At 37.5% G+C, this 19,912-nt stretch overlaps 1 protein-coding gene across 1 annotated transcript in view; it reads left to right on the forward strand.

Annotated features, from left to right (window-relative positions):
- The window catches only part of LOC121510727 (kinase non-catalytic C-lobe domain-containing protein 1), a 94,273-nt gene that overhangs the window by 41,915 nt on the left and 32,446 nt on the right, over positions 1–19,912 (forward strand). Inside the window, exons 8-16 of the mRNA XM_041788914.1 lie at positions 2,459–2,573; positions 5,693–5,764; positions 5,911–5,972; positions 6,079–6,237; positions 8,906–8,983; positions 9,161–9,248; positions 9,558–9,750; positions 11,785–12,470; positions 16,998–17,136. Of these exons, the coding sequence (XP_041644848.1) occupies positions 2,459–2,573; positions 5,693–5,764; positions 5,911–5,972; positions 6,079–6,237; positions 8,906–8,983; positions 9,161–9,248; positions 9,558–9,750; positions 11,785–12,470; positions 16,998–17,136 (1,592 nt within the window). The remainder of the gene's footprint in view (positions 1–2,458; positions 2,574–5,692; positions 5,765–5,910; positions 5,973–6,078; positions 6,238–8,905; positions 8,984–9,160; positions 9,249–9,557; positions 9,751–11,784; positions 12,471–16,997; positions 17,137–19,912) is intronic.

Here is a 19,912-nt window from a genome sequence, read left to right on the forward strand (position 1 = left end):
CACTGACTGTGAACTTTACACTAGACCTCAAGCAACTTCGATTTTGTGTCTCTCCTCTCGTCCTCCAGGCTCTTGGACCTTGATTTCCAAATGTATTGCAAAATTTACTTTCATCTGAAAAGAAGACTTTGGACCACTGAGCAACAGCCCAATCGTTTTTGTCCTTAGCCCAGGTATGAGGCCTCTGGTTCAAAAGTGGCTTGACACGAGGAAACCAACAGTTGTAGCCCATGTCCAGAATATGTGTGTGCATGGTAGCTCTTGAAGCACTGACTCCAGCTGCAGTCCACTCTTTGAAGCTCCCCCAAATTCTTTAATAGGCTTCATTTCACAACCCTCTCAAGGCTGCAGTTAGCCCTGTTTGTTCACCTTCTTTTCTCTACATTTTTTCCTTCCATTCAACTTTGCATTAATGTGCTTGTTGCACCACTCTGTGAACAACCCGCTTCTTTAGCAATGGCCTTTTGTGTCTTTGTGCATTGTGCAGGGTGTCAATAATGACTATTTGAATTGAGCTACCAAAATAAATCAACATTTTGATGATATTGTAATTTAATGAGATGTGCCTGTATTTGATGGGACATTTCAGTATATTTCAGTACACACTGAAATCTCTGGAGGCTAATGTTGTTACTTTTGCCAAGAAGATAACCCAATTTTGCACCAGTGTCAGGGATAGGAAGTAAACTGTAAACAGCTGGTGGGTGTGAAATAGTTCATTTTTTCCATTGTGCAGTTCAAAAAGTGAAACATGTATATTTTACTGATAGATCATTAGACAGGTCATTACACAGAGTGAAATATTTAAAGTCTTTATTTCTTTTAACTGTAATGATTGTGGCTTATAACTAAAAAAAAAAAAAAAAAAAAAAAATTAGTGTCTCTTAAAATTTGAGTATTGTGAAAAATTCAATATGGTAAATAATGGTGTCACACTCCAATCAGCTAATTAACTCAAAACACCTGCAAAGATTTCCTGGGCTTTTAAATTGGCTCTTAGTCTGGTCCAGCAGGCTACGCAGTCATGGGGAGGACTGCTGACTTGACAGTTGCCCAGAAGACAGTCCTCTACAAGAAGGGGGTCAGTGATTTAACTTAAGAAGGAGTGGACTAAGGCTTAAAGCATTTCATCAAGAGCCACCAGGCATGGATGTATCAAGCAATTTGGCTATAACTGTCCCATTCCTCATGTCAAGCCACTCCTGAACTAAGGCAACGTCATCATCCTCTCACCTTGGCTTTGGAGAAAAAGAACTGGACTGTTGCTCAGTGATCCAAAGTCCTCTTTTCAGATGAAAGTAAATCTTTCATTTCATTTGAAAGTCAACGTCCCAGAGTCTGGAGGAAGAGAGGAGAGGCACACAATCCAAGTTGCTTGAATTCTGGCATAAAGTTTCCACAGAAAGTGATGGTTTGAGGTGCCATGTCATCTACTGGTGTTGGTCCACTGTGTTTTCTGAAGTCCAAAGTCACATGGCCATCAACCAGGAAATTTTAGAGCACTTCATGCTTCCTTCTGCTGATAGCATTGCAAAACTGCACATATTGTTTCTATTCAGTCTTACTGAGCCCTTCCATTAGCAATACCCCCCCCCCCCCCCCCCCCCCCAGGCGTCCCAAGCCCCACTTCGTGAATCACTGACTTTGGTTTTTCAGCCACTAATGTTTGTACCCACTGTCCTGCATAGCCAAAGAAATGCCTTCATAAGTCGTCATGTTCTGATAGGAATTATGCAATTTCATCAGAGAGATGATGCAGCACGTCTCACTCATACCCCTTCGTTTTCTTTTTTTTGTATAATATACGTATATTGGGCTTTATTATGCCTTTATTTTGAGCAGAGTCCAGTAGATAGATTTAAAAAGTAGGAATGAGAGAGTTGGTGTGGGACATGTGGTAAAGGAGTTGCAGACCAGACTTGAATGCAGGCAACCAAGATGAAGGTTTCCCATCTTATTAAACATCTGCCCCACTTAAGATGGGGGCAGCCCTGTTTGTACCTTATTACAGGCTTCCTTTTTAGGCATTCCTGAAGTAGTTTTTATGTTTAAAACAATTGGAACAGACATCCAGAAAAGAATGCCTTTGGCCACAGCTATTGCCAGAGGCAGTAAATATTCTCTGCTAATCAAAATCTATTAGTGTCTTGAATTATACAACTTCATACATCACCAGAAAGAAAATGTTTGATGCCACTGTGCTGAGTTATCTAACATCTTCAGAGTGGAAAATATCCTTACTCAACAAGGCAGTGAGAGATTAAGATACCCAGCAGTAATAGGCTTTTAGAGGGGACAAATGGACACTTTCTCTGTACAAATCATTTCATAACAATGGGATGTTCCAATATAGAGGAAAGTCATATGAGGGACTGCATCTCTTTGAGTTAATTAAGATTATTTAGGAATCAACTAAAACTCCTTTTCTAAGCTGTATTTGTTCTTTCTATTTGCCCAGTGGATTTCTCTCAGAGAGTTACTAAGTCGCTGTGAACGGAGGCTGACAGTCAACGAGCTCTGGGCTCTGTGTTACACCTGCCTGTCTTCTCTACAGACGTACATCGACTTCCCAGGTAAATAGTATATCTTCAATTAACTTGCTGTTAACTATGAATACATAGAGGCATCATGGCTGCCACTCGCCCCCATTGTTGGCTGTGCATGTCAACAATAAATGTGGCTAGGATGCACGATACAGCATGCACATGACTGGCAGAGGTGGTGTAGAGGTAGAGGAGGTATGACAGTCATCACAGCAGCAGAGACAGTAATGGCTGAAAGTTTAAAGCAAATTATGAAATATAACAAGCCAGCAATTCTCCACATCTAAAGAATGTGTTATGTTCCCTGCACACTGACAAACATATCTGTCAAACCAGCTGGCAACAGATAAATTATCATATCTGATCAGTTTATTTCGAGAAAGTCATAAAGAAATACACAAAAAGACATCCACACTCTCTTCTTTCATCAGCTGCTGTGACGATGACATCTACACTGCATTCCACATTATTATGCAAATGATACTTTTCTCTTATTTTCCTAAATATTAATGCAAATGACAGTCAGAATATTTTTCAAATCATCAGCCATTAGAGCATAATTCAAATGTTTTTGAACAAACTTCATAATGACAACCATTATTTTTTTTTTAAATGAAAACCTCAGAATGCACTTTTCCACATTATTATACAGAACAAAGTTTTAAAAGATTTTATAGGTTGTAAAGAACTGAAAATGGTCAATTGTTGAATTTGCAGCATTATGAGGTCATATTTACTGAAATCAAAAAAATCTTAACAGGCAAAGTTCCATGTTAACATAGAAGAATTTCTTTGATATCACCTTCACAATTCTTGCATCCATTGAACTTGTGAGTTTTTGGAGAGTTTCTGCTTGAATTTCTTTGCAGGATGTCAGAATATCCTCCCAGAGCAGCTGTTTTGATGTGAACTGGCTCCCACCCTCATGGATCTTTAGCGTGAGGATGCTCCAAAGGTTCTCAGTAGGGTTAAAGGTCAGGGGAGGATGGGGGCCACACCATGAGTTTCTCTCCTTTTATGCCCATAGCAGCCAATGACACAGAGGGATTCTTTGCAGCATGAGATGGTGCATTGTCATGCATGAAGAAAATTTTGCTAAAGAAGGCACTGTTCTTCTTTTTGTACCATGGAATAAGAAAGTGGCCAGTCAGAAACTCTTTACTTTCTATACTTTGCCGAGGTCATTTTCACACCTTCAGGGACCCTATGGGGCCTACCAGCTCTATCCTCATGAATCCTGCCCAGAACATGACTCCACCACCTCCTTGCTGACGTCACAGCCTTATGGGACATGGTGGCCATCCACCAACCATCCACTACTCCTCCATCTGGACCATCCACGGTTGCAAGGCACTCATCAGTCAACAAGACTGCTTAGTAGCCAGTAGTAGGTTTATACACGACTGTAAGCCTCTGGAGGATCCTACACCTTGAGGTTGGTGGGACTCCAAAGGCACCAGCAGCTTCAAATACTTGTTTGCAGCTTTGTAATGACATTTTAGCAGTTGCTCTCTTAATCCGATGCATTTGTCTATCAGAAACCTTCCTCATTATGCGTTTATCTGCATGAACCCGTCTTTGCTCTGAATCAGACACAAATGTCTTCTATGTTAACATGTAACTTGGCCTGTTAAGATGTTTTTGATTGAAATAGCTTTTGGTTTCAGTAAATATGACCTCCTAATGCTGCAAATTCAATGAATGACAATTTTCAGGTCTTTACAACCTATAAAATCTTTCAAATTCTGTTTTGCATAATAACATAGAACAGTGCATTTTGAGGTTTTTATTTAAAAAGAACAGTGGTTATTATTATGAGGTTTGTTCAAAAACATTTGAATTATATTCTAACAGCTGATAACTTGCATTAGTATTTAGGAAAATCAGAGAAAAATGTAATTTGCATAATAATGTGGAAAGCGGTGTATGAACACAAATGGCTGAAGTTCATAACTTAACAAGGTCACTAAGTAAACTGATATTCCAGAAGCATTACTTCCGTGCATAGAGGGAAATGTTGTTGAAAAAAAGTACAAACTGTGTTCTGACCAGTCCTCAATCTGAGCTGATCTGTTATTATTGATTACTGATATAAATATTCTGGTAGTTTTTATATCAGAATTAGATTGCGGTAACCTCCTTGAGTCTTTCCCGTATGATACATCCTGCATATCAGGTAGTTGAAGAATATGGAAATGCAAGGTGAAACAGCAATTATTTTTCCATACTCTTTGCTGCCTTATTACATTATATCGACTGCTTTAGAATACAGATTAATCTGTAGCTTATATAGCTTTATTGGCGATAAATTATGGCTTTTATAAGCAATGATTTCTGGTTTTTTTTTTTTTTTCAGCTTTGATAAATTACTTTGTTCAACATCGATTTCTGGCTTTTCTCTGCATAGCTTTATGGATTCTTTTATATTGATTTATTGTTTTTCTCAACATTCATTCACAGCTTATCAGCAATGATCCATGCCTAAATATGAACATTGATTTATGGCTTTATCAGAGCTGATTTGTAGCTTTATTATTCTTGATTCATGGCTTTGTCAGCATTGATTCATAGCCTCTATTAGCGTTGATTCCTAGCTTTATTACTCTATATTTGTAGTTTTATCAGCATTAATTTGTGGCTGTATTAGTCTCGATTTGTAGCTTTAATATTCCTGATTTATGGCTTTAACAGCACTGATCCATAGCCTCTAACAGCATTGACTTGTAGTGTCATCAGTGTGGTTTTATGGCTATATCTGCATTGATTTTTATTGGTTTTATCAGCAATGATTTGCAGTTATATCAGCATTAATTTCTTGTTATACCAGCATTGATTTAAAGCTTTATTAGCATTGATTACTGGCTTTGTAGCAGCATTGATTAATTACTTTTATCATGATTTTTTATGGCTTTTATCAGAATTGATCTGTCACTTTTATCAGCATTGACTTTTGTTTTAAATAGCACCAACCAATGGCAGTTGCAGCATTGATTTAGGGCTTGATTTATGACTGTACCAGCACTGATACACAGCATTTTGCCAACCATTTGATTTTTAGAGAGAGTTATCTGAAATTTCCAGAAAAACAATGGGGGAGATTTCAAAAGGATTGTGTTTTACTTATTTCTCATTTGTTTGTTTCTCATCAGCCTATTTATGCCTGGACACGGTGTACATTGGAAGCGAGGGGGAAGTACTTTTCCTGAAACCTAAAAACATCGGTAGGTTTACCTCAGTCCTATTTATTGTCTGCCTTGTGTGAATTAATGTTTCTCATTTCCTAAATATTTAACATGTGATCTATGTACAAAAAGATTTTCAAGATGTTGGGGTAGATGCTTTTGTTGATCTTTATTATTCCTTGCAGGATCGAGGGATGAATTTTATCTGGCTCCTGAATATCAAGAACATGGGATTGTTACAGAAAAGGTTTGCCTGCGTGACAGCTTCAGTTTATTTGACAGTATCAACTCTCATTTTTCAGTTTGAGTTGGTTGTAGCTCTCTCTCTCCTGTTTGTCTCTGTTTTGGCTCAGGTTTGTGTGTATGGAGTTGCTGCTATTCTCTGGGCAACGGCCAAGTTCAGTTTATCGCCAAATCAAAAGCTGGCGATGCCCCGCAAACTGAAGAGACTGCTGCTGGAGATGGCCAAGAGGACACCAATTGAGAGACCCTCCATCATCATGGCTAAAAAAGTATTATCATTGTTTTAATCCTTCTTTATATCATGAATTGTCCTGTTTTTCCTTCTCCAGGAGCAACCATTTAATACACATCCAGTGACTCAGCAACTACCTCTCAGTCTGACCCTTTGCACTAGGGGGCTGATGTTGAGGTGGCTATTTTTTGTTGTTGCTATTTAGTGTTTTCTAGACACAAAGTCACAGTAAGTCTGAGCCATATGAATTGATTTTTACAGCCTGAAAGGAAACTTTTAACTTCTTCAGCTAGCACCCTTCTTTCAAATCAGCAAAAATAGGATGACATATTTTCAAACCTCCAAATAGGGACGTTTAAATTTTATAGCAAATGCACATGAATAAGCCTGTGGTAAAAATAGTTTCATCATCAGTGGACCTTTATACACCGTAACTGCCTCAACAGATTAACAGTTTCCATGTCAACCAAACAAATATTTGAAAACTGTGCTTGAATAACACAAAAGCAAAGGTTGCATTGGTGTAATACAACAAATATGTTGTAAGTTTGTTTGTTTGTTTGTTTGTTTGTTTGTTTTTTTGTGGTGTTAGCTTTGTTAGGTCTGTCTGCATTTTCATCATGGATGACTAAAAGCGGACACTTGCTGCTTGTGCAAATTCCATCATATTCATTGCCTGGTACTTTTTGATGGAAGCTGGGTGCACAAGCTGTTCGTATGCCCAGACATAAAATTACATCCAACTTAAAACTGGAAGTTATAGCGATGTAACAGCTGTCCTGTGCACCAGGTGGACGTAAACTCTGTTTGAGTTACACCTGGATGTAACTTTAATGCCTTGGATGGTGCAGGTGGAACTTTAAAAAGTCAGAATTGTCCAATGTGTTGTGAATAGAATTTGCACAGCAATGGTCAAGAAACTCTATGGCACCATGCTTTTTTAATAGTCATCTGTGATTGGACTATCAATCTGCAGGTTTGTTATGGCAGTCAGCTGATAGAAAAGCTTTATTTTAGCAGATGATCTCTGTTTTAATGAAAATAATGATAATCCCTAAATAAGAGCTGGACAATTAATCGACAAATAATCAAAACTGACATTTACAGCCTCTAACCAATGTAAACCTGCCATGTCATTTATTTCAATTATTTCCCCGTGTAATTATCTCTCTACTAATGTACCACCCTCTAAAAAACAAAATACTGGCTGTGTAGTCACGTGAGAGCTGGAAACCCAAGAGAAGGAGAATTACTAGTCATGCTAAAACTCAAACACGGAGCCAACTGTGCAGTGTGAGCAGCAAAGTTATTTTCTTCTTTTTAATCAACAGTATAAAAATAGTTGATGTTGTAAGCAAGAAATACAAGTTGTTTATTTTCTACTTTTCTTGGAAAATTTGACTTTTTGTGAAAAAAAAAAAAAAAAACATTTTCATTTCGGTTGATGTGTGTTTTGATTTCACATGTTTCAAAAAATGACCATAAACTGTTTATCTGTGCATGTTCCTTTCAATTATTTGTTTTAAAATTAGACAAATATTTACAGAAAAACAGAGTCAGAAGTTGGGGGTGGAATTATTGTTCATTAATTGTGATTGAGGTAAAAAAAATTCAGTTAATTGTGATTTAGATTTTTTGCCATAATCGCCCAGCCCTACCCTAAATATCAGATGTGTCACACAGAAACATGGGGCTTTTCCCAGCCTCCAGATGCTGATTCCTGTGTGCACAAAAGTTTTGAAAATGAATCTATCTCAGTGTCGTAATCATCCTTTTTCATAAAGAAACCTTGTTGGATGCTACTTTGATTGAAAAGACTCTTTAATCAATGACAGTACAGCATAATAGGCATGAGGGGCATTTTAACAAGGTGAAAGATGACAGGGAACATTATGCAGGGCTATGAGAAGGGTTCTTAGGCTCTACAAGGAAATTGTGACTTCAGTTTTAATTTTCTCAACTAAAATATGTCAACTAAAAATTTTCATTAGCTACCTTTTATCTTTGTGGAAAACAAGACTTTTAGCAAGTCTTAGCAAGACTAAGATTTACCAAAAGCTGATTTTCACTAATAAAATCTGTGACTAAAAGTAAGTTTAGTTTTATTTTCAAGTAGACCAGACAAAACTATTATTCTGAGATGAGGTAATAAGGCATTTGAGACATGCCAATATTTTTTTTATTGTATTTCAACGTAAAATAGTTTATAGGATATATATATATATAAATATATATATGTATATATATATAAAATATTAAAAGTGGGTGGGACGTGTGAGAGTTGGCAACACTCACTGCAGTATAGATTTTTTTTGCCTACAAGGCAGTCGTATCTACATAAGTCTGACGTAGGAGATAGGGCTGATTATATTTATGCTTTTGCACTGGGATTAGTATTGTGAATTTGTGAGTTTGTTTTCTTCATCATATTATTTTAAAATAGATTTTCTCTGAACTACATTTTTGCCCATCCATTAAGATGCAGCAACTTGAAGAGAGGATAATTGAACAAACAACATTTGTCATTTATTTCCATTTATGAAAGTGCTTTGTAATGTTATTATCAGTGAAGCACTCTCCTGATGATACCATCATTTACAGTAAACCTTACACTTATTTCAGGACATCATTTATTAGAGGAATTTAATCGTGATTAAAGTGTTGTGAGTTGTTATCACACTTGTTTTCATGTTGATCTGTTTCAGAGCTGTCGTGACTACTTATCACGTCAAGGGACGAATGCAGAGACCGTCTGGAGCAACCTCATCAGAAGAGTTCACCCGGTAAACCATTTATGTAGTTATTCATTATATCAATAAACATGTTAGAAGATTTAAATGTTTCTATTCTATATATGATTAAAATCTCTGTGTTGCTTTCTTTGTCTTTCGTGATGCTCTTCATGTCCGTCCTGTTTTTTTTCTCAGTCATTGTAATGATGTAAATGTATTTTCCTTCAGCCAGCCTCAAAATCCAGTGATGCAGATGATCTGAATGAAAATGAAACTCATCAAAGCTCTTGTGAAGAGTCTTTACAAAACAACAGCGGTAGGACAGCTTGACGTTATTATGAAAGACCCTCATGCAATACTGTTTATATGTAAAGTATGTTATATAAAACATGAACTAAGCAACAGGGGACAAAATAACCTCAGGTGTGGTGTCATAATCATTTCCAGTTGGTTTCATTCACCACTGTTACATCTAAAATAAATGATACACAGTAAAATTCAGTACAGATGTTTCTGTGTCTGCAGATCTTTGTGATATGTGAGATGTTTTGTTGAAGGTACAAATGAACATTGCATGAGACAATATCACTGATATTGTAACTGGCGTTGTTGTAACTGTGTGTAGGCTTTGTGCCCATGGCCACTGAGAGCCGACTGGCTCCTGTGCCTGGCCCTGTTCCCCACAGCTATCCAGTCCACAAGGAACTTCAACTCCCAGAAGCCTTCACTTCCACTGCAACACACTTCTCCCCCATCATCCTGAGCAATGAAGGGGACTCTGAGGAGGAGGGCCCAGACCCTGGAGCTGCCATCGAGGGGTATGATCCCTTAAATCTAAGCAGTAATCTCCAACCCTGTTTTAATTGTCAGCAATATGGTGTGACAGTGTAACCTTTCAGCGACTTGTAGGCTCCCTAATTAACAAATTATAATTTTTGTGAAGAAGTTAAAAAATGGTGGTGAGAAAATAAAAAGAGTTGCACTTTAGACACAATATGCTTCAGAAGTCAGTTTTGGAAAATATCCATCACAAACTTTTTGAAAATTGTTTCATGCTCAACTCTAGCTCTGAGTTCAGAGCTAGTCATTTAGTATGTTTACATGCAGTAAGAAAAAAAAATACTGAATTAGATTCAAACTGGACTCTGAAATGCATTAAACCAGTTAGTCTGCAGTTGGACAAATGCTTCCATATAATGTAGTTTAGAAATTAATATAATCTTACCTGTGTACACCTCAGTTGACCCTTCTCTAAGCCCGGTCCCCCTTGGTTACTGTTGCTATGCCTGTCAAGCTTTCATATCAGCCATGCTGAATACCTAGTTTTCCGCTGTGTAAGTAAGGGGTATTCTGAAGGAAATACTATCAAATTTCAAATTTTTTTGGAAATATCAGTGGAGACAGAAACGTCCACAACGTGCTTGTGAAAGTTACATTCACGATATCATTTGTTGGTGGAGTTTGAGTAGATATGATAACATTAGGCTAAATACCTAACACATTAGCTAGCACATGGCTAATTAAGGCAGCGAATATTCAAGAGATTGAGACTGAGGACGTCATGCAAAATGTCTTTGGTGACGTTAAAACTACTGAGAACTATTCAGGAAAATGGCGGTATGGATGGAGTTTGATTTAATCATTGATGGTGGATATAATGAAGCTGAAACCTGGAGAACTGCAGATAGATTAGCAACATAAACACGAAGCAGCCGCTGTGAGCCTAATTTTGCTTCAGCCAATTCATCGACAACACCAAAGCCTTCACAGTGGACATCTATCTCCACATAAACCAACATGGTTGGATTTTATAGTTTTAAGTGAACAGCTGCTGCAGTTGAGTTGTATAGCCTAAGAAGAATAAGACAATAAAACACCAGTTTTATTTAAATGCCTAGTTTTAATGTGGTGTCTGATGATAACAGGCTGCTGGTTAGATATTAACTAACACACTTCTCAAAATCATATTTGATCTTGTGTAATGAAAGCATATTTTATAGAGTCAGGAAATAACTTCTATTTTGCCCTGAACACTATTTATAATAAATTGTTGAAAAAAAAGAGAAAAAAACAGCATTTAACTGTAAAAATTGAGAATGAAGTAAAATAGGATCTGAGCTTAAATATCTGTCAAAATAATAAGTCCTGCTTGCCTCTTAGCCATGAAATAATTAAATTAACAAAAAACAAAGAAAAACTACGAGTTTTATAAAGTTATTGCATTTAAAGTGCGCACCAACACAGACATTAGCTTTTGATGCCAAATTTTTTTTTGTTTGTTTCTTTGTTTTTTTTCCTGTATCAGCCAGTAAACGTGTATTTCTGCTCTAAATATAGCTTGATTTATATGGGTGTTTATGGGACTTTGACATTTTTTGAATCAGCCTCAAGTGGACACTTGAGGAATTGTATTTTTTTGCACTTCTACTTTGGTTTAATTTTCTATACCAGAATTTGCGGCTTAAATAATGCTTTTGACTATTTTCAGATTTTATAAAGCAATAACGTTATTTAATTAAAACTCATTTAATAATGGGACCTTAACTTAGCCTAAATGCGTGTCTTTAAAAGTCTGCTGCAGGCCCTACATTGGCCAGGAGCAGCCCCAATGTAGCCATGCTAAGCTGATGTGCTTGTTTTTTGTTTTTTTTTTCTATGAAGAAGAAAAACTTTATCACAAAACCCATACATGCCTGAAAGTTTCTTTGTTCAGGGATGAGCAGAACTTGTGCTGCTGTTTCACCACTTTTAGTTTAATGTTCAGCTAAGCTACACGGTGGCTGATTATGACTCTTTATTTATAAATCTCAGTCACACTTTGAATTGAAATGTGAATGCAATTTATTTTTCAGGACTGTGGATGGATTCATACAACTCGGTGCAGAAGGCGAGGAGAGAGGCCTTGATTTCACTTCACACTCACAGCACTATTATTCTCCTCAGACTGAACCCAGTCCACATACTCAGGAGTTGACTGTCAATCAAACAGGATTAACTACAGCGTCTGGTGACAATATACTGGCTGCGTCTTCTCTCCCTGATATTTCCTGTATGGAAGTCTCTCTTCCCCAGCAGTCATCCTCTAACCTGAATGGATGTGGGGTTTTCAATAACTACCTCTTCCATCAGGATCCCAGGACAGGACAGCTCTCCCTGGTGCCTGTTCATGTTCGGGCTCCAGAGTCTCTCCTTGGGTTGGACATAGATCTGTCCCTGGTGCCAGAGCCTCTACAGGGACTAATCCCAACTCCAGAGAGCACTGATGGTGGATTTATGAACTGTCTGAATGAGTCTGAACATCAGTATCGTTGCCAACCTTCCTCTTATCTCAAAGGTAGCTCCATCGTTTCTGACGCTTTGGAGCACAGAGTACACAGATCTTACAGTGGAGAAACAGATCCACAGACACAGGACGAGTCTCCAAATGAGTCTACCTCCCCTAAAATCCACCCGGCCTTGCGGGAGGTGATTGACCTGCTAAAAGGAGAGTTTTCACTTAACGGGTGTTTGGATAACGGACATGAGGATGTAGCAATGGGTAAGTGTTTTATATTAATGTTTATTGATGTGACACAAACCTGATACCTATTTCTTCCTTATATGTACTTTTTGCTCCTATTTGGTGACAGAGGTGTCCATTGAATGAGCTTTAGTTAGTTACACTTATAAAAAAAAAAAAAATAAATCACCCAACAGTCTGTCCTTTTGCATTATAAGGTTAGAGCTGACAATTTTGTTGGATTGAGTTTTATATATATATTTTATTTTTATTTGGCAACATACAAACATTTTTTCAAGCTGGCTATTCAATTTTAATGAACCAACCAAATCAAAAGTTCTTCAAGGAAGCTTGAAGTTAAATACCACTACTGTTAAATCCACCTCTATGAATAGGAAAATGTTCAGGATTTATAGCAGTAATTGAACAATATTATTCAATTACTATAAAATAATATGTTTTCTAGCAATGTGGATCAAACTTTTGATACTTTTGGGAGATTGTCTTGACCAAAAGTTGATAATAGTTGGAGAAACTGACAGAGGTTGTAGTTGATGGAAGGAAATTTGCATTTTAAGCCGAAGCATTTGGATAAAAGTATACAACTGCTGAAAAAATAATTGATTAAGCGTCATATTGAAACCTTAAAGTAATGGCAGTTGAATGGACAACAGGTAGCAGATAAACAGGTAGTAGTATTTGGAATTTCAGCCATAGCTGCACATATGTTTATTTAATCTTAGTGTAGTGTCTGTACCTCTAAACAGTGGCGGAGGGTTTATTAAAGGCCCCAGCTTTCAACAGGTCCTACTTTTCAAAACCAACCCAAATATTAACATAGAAATTTCAAACCAAACACTTACAGACAGCTAGAATTGAGAAATGCACAACACAGAATACAAATCCAAGAGAAAGATTCAGCACAAACACGGGGTACAACACCCCCGAAAATCAGCTTTTTCAGGTCAGTATTTAATAATTCAACCATTCTATTGAGACATGTTCCTACAAAACACTGCACAGCTACACTGTGTTTAACAGTAGGGCAAGAATATATGAAAAAACACTGCATAAGGTCAGTGCATTACTATCACAGGAGCTTTATCATAACATAAAAAGAGCATTGTTCTGTGTACATGATAAACAAATGCATCTGTCTCTCGTGTAGGCCTAGTTAACAAGCCTCCAAGCAGTTTGCTTTTTTCCTGAATCCTGCCCAGCCTCCCAACGATGTCTTTTTCCATCAGGAGAAGGACTTCCACAATGTCCTGTGACACTCCTCTCCTCAGGCATATTAAACTCCAGTGTGGAGAAACCTCTCCCCTTGGTGTTATGGGCTAACCCAGTGTTTATTTTTGACATTTATTAAAAAATTCAAATAAAAGGGCACTTGTAAGCACACTGTCTACATGAGCTGTAACTACAACAAGCACAGATGGGTATCCGCAAACTGAAAGGTCACATAGTGACTCTTCAAACCATAACGCCAACTATGTGATGTCCTTGTCATCACCAATGCAAACAATAGCACTGTTAGTTGAAGAAATGCTATTGCTAGGTACATTGGCAACTCCAAAAGTGGTATGAATAGACCCTAAATTTGTTATTTTTTCATTCACCCATCAGCATTCTCATCAACTTTATTTTTTTCTGTTTTGTTTCCCTGTGATGCTGTGTAACCACGAGATTTCAGTTCTTCCCTCACTTGGCCTTTCCACTCTGACTAGAATTAAAGGATCATGGGGGAAATTATTTGGCTCAAACAAAATTAGGTTGCTATTAAAAGTTTTTGGTTTCATTGTAACCTTTCTTGTCAAAGTTTTTTGTGACAAACCTTTTTTTTAGGATCAGTGGAATAATGAGCCATACTGATTGGCCCAAACAGCCCAAAGTTGGGCAGCCCTTCTGGCATTTGCCCTGTTTTGAAATGGCTACCACTGCCTTTAAAGGTACTCAGCGTGATTCCTTGCACTAAACTGTTTACATTGTCCTCAGTATGACCTAGACCAGTATATATTACCTCAAATAATACAAAAATGTTTCAAAGCCACCATTATTACAGTTGTAACGGTGCATTCTTGTCATTTTGCCTGCCATGACAGACATATCAACAATAGAGATATAACAGTATCATTCATTTTGCTGTATTGGAGTGACAGAAGCATCTTAATACTGTCATGGACATGTTAGTTTCAAATGATAGGTCCTCAGGGCAAAAGTGTATGTTTTTCTTAGTGGCGTGGATTGAAGGGAAGTGAGAACCACAGTAACCATTGGCCCTTGCGTACCCATCATCCTTTGCGCCCCACTCACTGGCTTGGCTTAACAGTTTGAAAATGTTGGATGCTACAAGTGGCGAGCTTTTACAGTCTATGGAGGCTCTAGTGACTTTTAAATCTGACGTCTGGACGCATTTTGTTTGTGTGTCAAGAAATGAGAAAGGGGAACAGGTTATGGAAAAACAAAAAACAATATGCAGACACTGCCTGACTATGGTGACGCACTTGATGAGGAATATGAGTAACATGAGGAGCCACTTGGCAAATTTTTGCCACAAAATGATTCACAAAGATGGGAGGAACAGGCCAAAAGACTCTTACGCATTCACAATCCCATGAATATGGTGGAATATGGAATATACTGCATCGTTGACTATATCACCGGGCTCCTGCAGATCCTTGAAATGTCTTAAAAGTTCTTAAATTGGACTTTTTAAATGTAAAGCCATAGAAAGTCTTAGAAAGTCTTATTTTATTTATGAGAGGTCTTAAATTCTAGAAAGAACTTTGACTGATACATGTCTTTATCCAACAGTCATTTCTAGCTGCATTTCAATTTTTTGTGTATACCAGTTTGCTTGGAGGGTATGTTGTGATTAATATCACTGAACTTAATCTGGCATAAATAATTATATTAATATTTTTATGACCCAAAAATACATCATATTAGTAGGCACTTTAGTTACAGTGCATAAAATTATGGAATTCAGCTCTGTCCCATGTACTGTAATTTTTGATCGGTTGCCGCACAAGTGGTGTTCATTTTTCTATGGTCAGGTCCTATAAAAGGTCTTAAACTTTGATTCTTAAAAGCGTGTAGGAGCCCTGATCTCACAAAAAACCTACAGATATTTTCAGTGATGAACATCAAGGGTTTTAGAAGGTTACCAAACATGACTGAGCCAAGATATACAGTGCTTAACAAATTTAATAGACCACCACCCAAAGTAAGGTGTATGCCACAGCTGCCCTAAATTAACAGCACTGGTAAAAATTGGTAATAACCAAAATCATTGTTTATGTTTCTGCAATGGTTAATACACCAATATGTAGAAGCTCTTTAACCCAAATGATATTTTTATTGCTAAAATATAATTATTGTTATCAATGAATTTTCAAATGTACTGATTTACAAAAAAATTGAAAAAATAGTAAAGCACATTAATATTTCTTGATTAATATGTGAAATTATAGTTATTTACTGTCATTCCTGAACAGAAAAATGAGTTTTAGTGGTTGAATGTTATGCTTGATTCATTTCTGACTTCTCAGAGAAGCCCAGTGAGCCGGCTCAAATTTGGGTATGAAAAGGTGAATTCAGTTTGAAATTCCTCATTCCTGTTCAAAATGGTAAAACGTGGAGAGCTGACTGAAAATGAAAGAGTCCGCATTAAAGCACTTCATGATGCTGGATGGTCTCTGAGACAGGTGGTCAAATAAATTTGTTAAGCACTGTAAGTGTATATTTTTGAGCAACTATGGCACTTCTTGCACATATTGTAATATTCAGAACCAAGAAGATAACTTTATTAAGCTCTTCTCCTTCACTATGTAAAACTCATCTCTAAAACACAGAGGGTGTTACTTTGGAGTAAATCCACCTTACTAAGAAAAGTTTTTATTGAAGAAAGTTTAAAATTCAAAGCAAGAAGTAACAGCAAAGATGGTCAAAGCTGAACTGTGTCTCTACTCATCTTTAGCTATTGTTTCGACTGAGAGCCTTCTGGCAGCAGAATTTACTTACTGTGCAATGAAATGTATGAAACATCTAAACGCTCAAAATTCTCAGGCAGTTTCACGGCATTATAAAGGCACTAGAATCTGTGTGGAGTGACTATGAATACGAATTTTGTTTAGTGATATTTCGTATGAACTTAAAATATATTTGAGTCAGATGTGGTTCTAAGAATATCTTTCCACAGAGAGGGCTTTCTAATGCCCTAAACACATGGATTAGACACGGAGACACAGGCTCTCAAGTACACAGTTTTCCACTGTGATAGCACAGTGAGCTGACTGGATGCCCCAAGGTGGAGAATGAAGATAACACTCACTTAAATTTCATATGCTTTCTGTTTCCATTGACGTCAAGATGGAAGAAGTACACTCGACGGGGCATTTTAACAGATATCTCTTTGTTTGTGGTGCAAAAAAGTCTGCTCAATTTTTCTACAACACATATTTGCTTTAGTGAATAGAGCAGCAACGCCACCACCCTCTTCTTAACCCTGTGATGAGGTTATCTGACATATTTATATAGATATTCATTTTTTTCTTTCTTTTCGAGGGGAGTACATCTTCTCCTTGAAGGACCTGCAATACCACACGTTTGCCAGTGTTGTGAAGGAGCGGTTCAGCCACCTGTACTGGGAGGAGGACTTGCTTGGTGTCTTACACTGCCTGGTGAACTACAGCCCATCCACACTGTGAGTATGACTTTAAACTTACACTTACAGACTTAGGCTCCCATAAATTAATATGTTACCATACAAAGGAACTCTGTGTATTTAGGGGTAAAGCTTGTGTTGTTAGTCCTTCACTGTCTTCACTTACAGTTCGTAAAGCCCCTGTTCAGACCAAAGATGTCCTACACAACTAGACCTTTTTAGAACATTGAAGGGGACAGTTACAGCTGTGTGAGCTGAGCTGTCAAATCAGGCTAACTGATAATATTCCCTGTTATTAATTTTGTGGAATAATCAGCAGCTGGTTTTAGAGTGCAGCAAGCAAACAAATGTTGAATGAAAATCTTATCTTATTTTGAAAGGCCACTCACGGATAAATATTTCTTTGAAGCAGAATATTTTTTACGATAACAATCATGCTGTGGATTTTTAGAAATGATCAGGTTCGAACAGGAGTTTGTTATCTGTGGCCTGGCAAGCTTTCATTTGGTTTAAGCTAAATTTTGACCCCATCATTCAAGTGTTGCAGCAGAAATTGAGACTTATCAGACAAGGTTAGCACATTTACAGTCTTCTATTTTTCAGTTGTGTTGAGTTTGTGCGAATTGTAGCCTCAGTTTTCTGTCTTAATTGACAGGAGTGGCACCCAGTGTAGTCTTGAACTGTTACAACCCATCTGCTTTTACAGTTTGATGTGTTGTGTGTTCAGAAATGGGCTGCATAACTTGGCAGGGTTTTTCCTGGCCCAAATCAAGGCAGAGGTGGTACCATTCTGATCATACATACTCCAGACTTTTCAGGGGGGTCCAGGGGCGTGCACCGGAGGCAAATCAGTGCATTTAAGTGCATATTGTCTGTATACTGGCAGGCTGTTCCGTCGTTGCATCATACTTTGTCAAACTGCACATGTCATTACACTTATCTCATGCAGGAGACAGCCTGAATAGCTCATAATAGAGAGAATCAAAAGATTGAAAATTATAATCATGATAAATCACAGAATGTCTGTAGTTATGGCAGTTTAAAATCCCATTATTTCGCATTTTTATCTTTCCACTTTCTTAAAGGGGTAGTTGACTTCCTTTTTTTTGCGATCAAATTTTTATTAACATTTTCAAAGATATGCAGTTCACTGTAGAAACAATTATTTATTACAAGTCAAGGCATATCAAAGTAGTTGACTTCCTGTCTGGATACAGACTTACTTTTAGTGGTAGATCAAAGACATGAGTCATACTTCACTGATAGAGACAGACACTGAGACATTGGAGATTAAATGTTCTTGTTTGTCAGATATGTTTCTTTAATGGTAGTAATTTTATACCAACACAAAAACACTAACTGTTAATGGACTGTTTATCCTAAAATAAAAACTCAATCATCATTTCTAATTCTCACTCAGACAGATCTTCAACGGAGTATGCTGAGTATTTCTCCCTCCAGTCTCCTTAAGAAACTCCTTTCATTATTTATGGTGTAAATTTCTTTATATGGGTAAAATCAAGCTGACATTCACTTTATTCAGCTGAAATCTCCTGGACTCCTTATTACTAATTTATCTTTTACAGCCTCTTGTCCATCTGTCTCTGTTTCTCACTGCCTCCATGAATGTATTAAAAGTTTTATGTTCCTATCGTCTTTTATATCTGTACATTATCGATAGGCAACAATGCAAAGATTCTAACATTAATTTGTTCCCCATAAACATATGATATTAAGGGAATATTTAACCAAATCATATTTTAACATTGCGCACACCCATGGCTCACGCAGGCGACACAGAGACACACACACAGCTGGAGCGCACACACACACAGCACTGACGCTGATCCTGAGTTTAGGTATTCTGAAACTTTTGCCCTCAACAGACTGAAGCCTGAAGTCTGCACTACCAACGTTCTAGCGTGCGTTTCAGAGTAGGTGTGTGCAGAACTATCACATTTGTGTGTCATTGTTATGCAGCATGAAAGAAGATGAAGAAGAGAGGAGAGCAGCTGTCGGTGCTGCGTAAATGACGCACAAACCGCCAAATGGAAGAGGAGAAAATGGGAAAAGAGTGACAGGGGGACGAGAGATCATGATGGAAAAATTAAAAACCGAAGATCGTACATGACTAAAATCATGAGTCCAAGTCGAGTCTCGAGTCTTTTGCGCATGAGTCCAAGTCTCAAGTCACTGATGTTTGTGACTTAAGTGCAGCTCAGTGGGGGACTCAAGTCCAAGATGCAGACTCGAGTCCCCATCTCTGTTTCATAGTGTCCTGTTTGAGATCTGTGTGTTCATTGGCTCAGTGAAAGGTGCTATTTAAATACTAAAGTTCAGTCTATTTACCATGAAAGCCTGTGTATAAAAATGTCTGCGGTGTTTAAACTGGGGTGACTTATACCTATACCAGTATAAAGTGCTGATACACAACACTCCCTGAAAGTGCATTTAGCTGCCACACTGCATGAGACCTGACACTGCTGACACTGTCTCACAACAATCACCACAGGCTGAGAGCTCAACTACCACAATGTAGCTAGTAGATGTGCAAACACTATATAGCGCAAAACAGTGCTACTGCAGTGTTGATAAAAGATATTCACCCACTTGAAGGTTTTACCCTTTCATTGATTTTATAAATCAATCATGGTCAGCAAAATTTAAATTTTTTGACCAAAAAAAATATAAAAACCTATGAAATGTCAAAGTGAAAACAGATCTCTACAAAGTAGTATTAATTAGTTAGAATATGTAATGTAAAATAAGTGACAGCATAAATATTCACCCTCTTCACGTCAGTGGATGTTCTTTG

Source organism: Cheilinus undulatus, linkage group 6 (assembly GCF_018320785.1).
Source record: "Cheilinus undulatus linkage group 6, ASM1832078v1, whole genome shotgun sequence".
Lineage (NCBI taxonomy): Eukaryota > Metazoa > Chordata > Actinopteri > Labriformes > Labridae > Cheilinus > Cheilinus undulatus.